The sequence below is a fragment of the Amaranthus tricolor genome, chromosome 11 (assembly GCF_026212465.1).
Source record: "Amaranthus tricolor cultivar Red isolate AtriRed21 chromosome 11, ASM2621246v1, whole genome shotgun sequence".
In the NCBI taxonomy this organism is placed as follows: Eukaryota; Viridiplantae; Streptophyta; class Magnoliopsida; order Caryophyllales; family Amaranthaceae; genus Amaranthus; species Amaranthus tricolor.
In genome coordinates this window covers 14178031-14182268 of record NC_080057.1, presented here as the reverse complement: position 1 = coordinate 14182268, position 4238 = coordinate 14178031, and the positions used below count along the sequence as shown (strand labels likewise).

The following is a 4238-nucleotide window of genomic DNA, read 5'->3' as shown; positions in this document are numbered from 1 at the left end:
ATTATTATTATTATTATTATTATTATTATTGTAGTCATTAATGTACTTAATTTATATTATTTATATTTCAAATTTGCAGGAGTTTGAAAACTTTGGAGACAACGTAGACTACTCCGGTAGCTTTGTTACGGATAGGGAATTTATCTCCTTAGATGAGTTACATAGTTGGGCCGATGCGATAGCAATAACAATCGGTTTTCAATTTACACGTGCTTCTTATAAAAAGAAAGAAGGACGTTCTAGAGTCAGTGTCTATTTAAGATGTCACCGCTATGGTAATATTATGGGTGATGTACATAATCTAGATAATACTGCCCGACCTGGTTTTAAAAGTAGAAGTTGCGGGTGTAAATTTATGATTATAGGAAGTAGTCGTAAACCACCAGAAAGACCTTGGACGGTAAGGGTGTGTCCTGGTGAAAAAGGAAAACATAACCACCCGTTCTTGGTGTACAGAGATGGTCATGTAAGGGCAAATAGGATTAATGTAGATATTCGGGAGCACATACGACATCTTAGTGCAACCGGAATGCAACCGGCCTTTATTATGAATTCTATTAGAGATAATTTTCCTGGTTTTTATGCTAGTATGAATCAGATATATAATATTAGGCAATCAATAAGGAGAGAAGAGATGGAGGGAAGGACTCCCCTTCAACACTGTCTTCATATGGCCACATAACTTAATTATGTGGTCTGGACAGACTTGGATAACGAAGGGCAATTGAGCAGACTATTAATTGTAAATCCTACCTCTATCCAAATGATACGTACGTGGCCGTATGTTGTGCTGATAGATACAACGTACAAAACGAACAAACAAAAGTGGCCACTATGTGAAGTAATCGGAATGACGCCAACCAATCACAATTTCTTGGTTGCGTTTTGTTTGATGCGAGATGAGGCGGCTGTGTCGTATTCGTGGGTGCTGCAGAGATTGAGAGATATTTTCGGCACTGCTCAGACTCCTAGCGTCATTGTAACTGATCGAGACGAAGGTTTGTCTGCAGCTATTCGTGACGTCTTCCCAGGTAAAAAGGCTTTGTTGATTCATTATTGTGGTTATATCTAATGATAATGTCTTAATTACGTTCAATGTTTTGTTTAATGTAGATGTGCGGCATTTGTTATGCATCTGGCATATTGGCAACGACGTTGAGAACATGGTGGACAAGTCGTGCGGCGGCAAGAAAAATCAACAAGGGCAGGTATTCAGGAAAAGTAGATGGAACCCCTTGGTTGAAAGTTCTACAATCGGGGAATTTGAACAGACATGGCAAGTGATCGTCAGTACGTGGTCGGTTAGGAACAAAAAGGTCGTTCGGTATTTGACTGGAACATGGATTTCACTTAGAGAGAAATTTGTCCGTGCGTGGACGAATGATTGTTTACACTTGGGTAACCAGACTACCAGCAGAGTTGAAAGCCAACACTGGATGGATGCACCGATGGCTTTGTACTCTGCAGCAACATTTCTAAACATTTCCATTGCTTATTATGGTTCTGCTGACGGTGATTCGCAATACAATTGTTTGGTTCTTCCGTTAAGGAAAGCATCGGGCGTGAATAGTGTAAATAAAGTAATACATATATGTTGGGTTAATGGAAATCATTTTGTTCAACTTTTAATGAACGACGATTCATCCCCTCTCCCGCCAATCGATGAACGTTGGAAACAAGCAGCTGACAATTTCACCAAACATCTTGACACACATTTCACCACGAGGATTATGCTCTAGAATAATCTACGCGGGCCACGATCACGACCAACTAATAACACCGCTGACGATGCTGTAAATTTAGATACTCCATAGAATTTATACACGACATTTATTGTATATAAAATTGTATATAATCCATAATTATACTACTGGGTATACGAATGACATTCATTGACGAAAATAAATGCAATAATTAATGTAAATAGTTTCAGTACAGACTATGCAGGGTCATGCCCTTTAAAAATTTGCCATTCTTCAAATAAATCTCTACAATCATTAAGGTATATTTCTAAGGCATGTCATTGACGGGGGTTCAAATCCGCAAGCTTAGCAGGTAGTCTTGCCACTGGAGCGAATCGACTGGGCCATTCATTCAGGAACTGAAAACACAAAAGGATAATGTCCGTTATTAATTCATTAAAAAAAATACTGAAAAAAAAATTGATAATAAAACTCACGTATTCAGATCTGCTCTGAGAAGGGCTATGTACGGGTGTGAGCACACTCTGAACCAATCAACGTAATTAGGTTCAGCCTCTGAAGGAACAGAAGCCCGACGAAGTCCCTGCTCAACAAGGCGGGCACTATAGGGGAACCTACTCCATGCCTCCAAATATACAGCTGAAGAAGGAAAGGTCACGGAGTAGGTACCGTGTGCCGGTCGGAGAGCCTTGGCTGGTCTAATAGGAGCGGGAGGAATAGCCTGCACGAACCCAATCTGTCGCAATGTCCGCTCCGGCAAATACACCTCCACAACATCAAAGCATGTGATACCCCCGATTACGGTGGTGCGTGGGTGATCATTCAGCAACGCACCAGCAGCAGAATTGTAGGGAGTCCATTCAACCTGCATACAAGCGAAGTTCACAAAAAAATACTATAAATTAAAAACCACATGCATGACAAAATGTAATGTACAATACCTGAGTCTCCGTCAATGAGTCAAGAACCTTGCGACATTCCCTCAACCTGTCCAGCTCACGACATGGTTTCTTCGGTGTCCACATCTCCGCCCTAGTAATGTTTGGCACATCTTCTCGGCGAGGATGAGGGCAGAAAGCGGGAAAGTACTCATAGATCCATGTCTGGAGCAATGTGAGGCATCCAGCAATGGTCTTGCAACCAGCCCTTGATGCCATTCCGAGCTGCCTGTACAAGAACGCCAAGGTCACCGCACCCCAGGCCACGTCTTGCTGATCGTCGTTCACGGCAAGTATCGGGTGAGGTCGCATGCCAATTCTGGTCTTATCCGCCAACAAGGTAGAGCCGATGACAGCCATGTAGTACGCTGTCGTTTGGGTATCCATGGCCTGCGGCCTATGACACAGCCGCATCAGTTCAGCAACGCTTATGCATCCGCTGGTGAATGCACCTTTACGTAGAAGCTCAGACAGAGGCTCTCCGAACAGATTGGTGATACCAACCTCCCACTCCGCCTCCGAAGGCTCAGCCGGCAGAGAACCTTCAATAGAAATGCCCAATATGCGTTGCACGTCGTGCAACATAATCGTCATCTCTCCCCAGGGCATGTGGAAGGTGTTCGTATCCGGCTGCCACCTCTTAACGAACGCCGATATCAAAGCACAGTTGATGTGCTGGTGCATAATGACCGGTAGTCGGCCGAGGGAAGTGGCAGGTAGAACATCGTTTAGCGCATCGGACATATCCCTCAGTCCGATGATGGACTCCACCGGTCTCTTCCTAATACGGCAATCCAGAATCGGAGGCGTACGCTCGGAGCCGTCATAAATAAGTTTAGCTATGTGCCCGCCATAGCTAGGGATTAGTCGCGGATCTGTCGGCCCCCGGGCTGGGGTGATGTCACTAACCAGTCGGTGTTAGTGGACTGTGAGGGCATGCTCTCCCGTGGCGGCTGATTATCAACAAAACTATGTCCTGCGCGCTCAGATGCGGCAGAAGAACTCGGGCCGCCACGGACAAATCTGCCGTCGGGGCCGCGAACAACAGCTCAGTCCAATGGGCGAGAATCAGGAGCTTGGAACTGAACATCATCAGCATCATTATCATCATCACTATAAACCCCCCAACTACTCTGGAGACTGTCAGCCTGGTCATCAAAATGAGTACGCACTTGGTTCAGCGTACTCGACCTTTAAGCCTCACTGTGTCTGGCAGCCTCTTCATGCCTAGCCCTCCTAGTAGAACCCGTGACCCCTTTCTTATGCGGGTCCCCTCTGAGTAAAGTAGGCCTTGAACTATTACCTCTCAACAATTGCCTAAAAAAACCCTTTCCTTTTCCTTGATTACCAGCCATTTTCTACAATTTTTTACAGTTTCATTCAAACATAAATAATAATTTAACAACAAAAAATATAACATACACATTTACACTAATAATTTATAAAACAAAACATGAACATATATTTAATAATAAAAAAAATAACAATCACAATAATAATAATAAAATTAATTATAATAACATTAACATATATTTAATAATAAAAAAATAACAATATTTAATATAAAAAATAACAATCACAATAATAATAATAAAAT

The 4238-nt window shown here is 42.8% G+C and overlaps 1 protein-coding gene across 1 annotated transcript; it reads right to left on the bottom strand.

The window, feature by feature from the left end:
* Window positions 1–2005: 2005 nt before the first annotated feature.
* On the bottom strand, window positions 2006–3800 carry LOC130826796 (protein MAIN-LIKE 1-like). The gene is made up of 3 exons (XM_057692388.1): window positions 2645–3800; window positions 2180–2568; window positions 2006–2101 (listed from the first exon to the last, which is right to left on the bottom strand). Exons 1-3 carry the CDS (start codon window positions 3383–3385, stop codon window positions 2095–2097), a joined length of 1137 nt encoding a protein of 378 aa, XP_057548371.1. The 5' UTR covers window positions 3386–3800; the 3' UTR covers window positions 2006–2094.
* Between the last annotated feature and the right edge of the window lie 438 nt (window positions 3801–4238).

Excerpts from the sequence above, each read along its gene's own strand:
- LOC130826796 (XM_057692388.1), bottom strand. The coding sequence starts at position 3,385 with ATGTCCGATGCGCTAAACGATGTTCTACCTGCCACTTCCCTCGGCCGA. Across the intron at positions 2,569-2,644 it reads ACTCATTGACGGAGACTCAG|GTTGAATGGACTCCCTACAA; the intron begins GTATTGTACATT and ends GCTTGTATGCAG.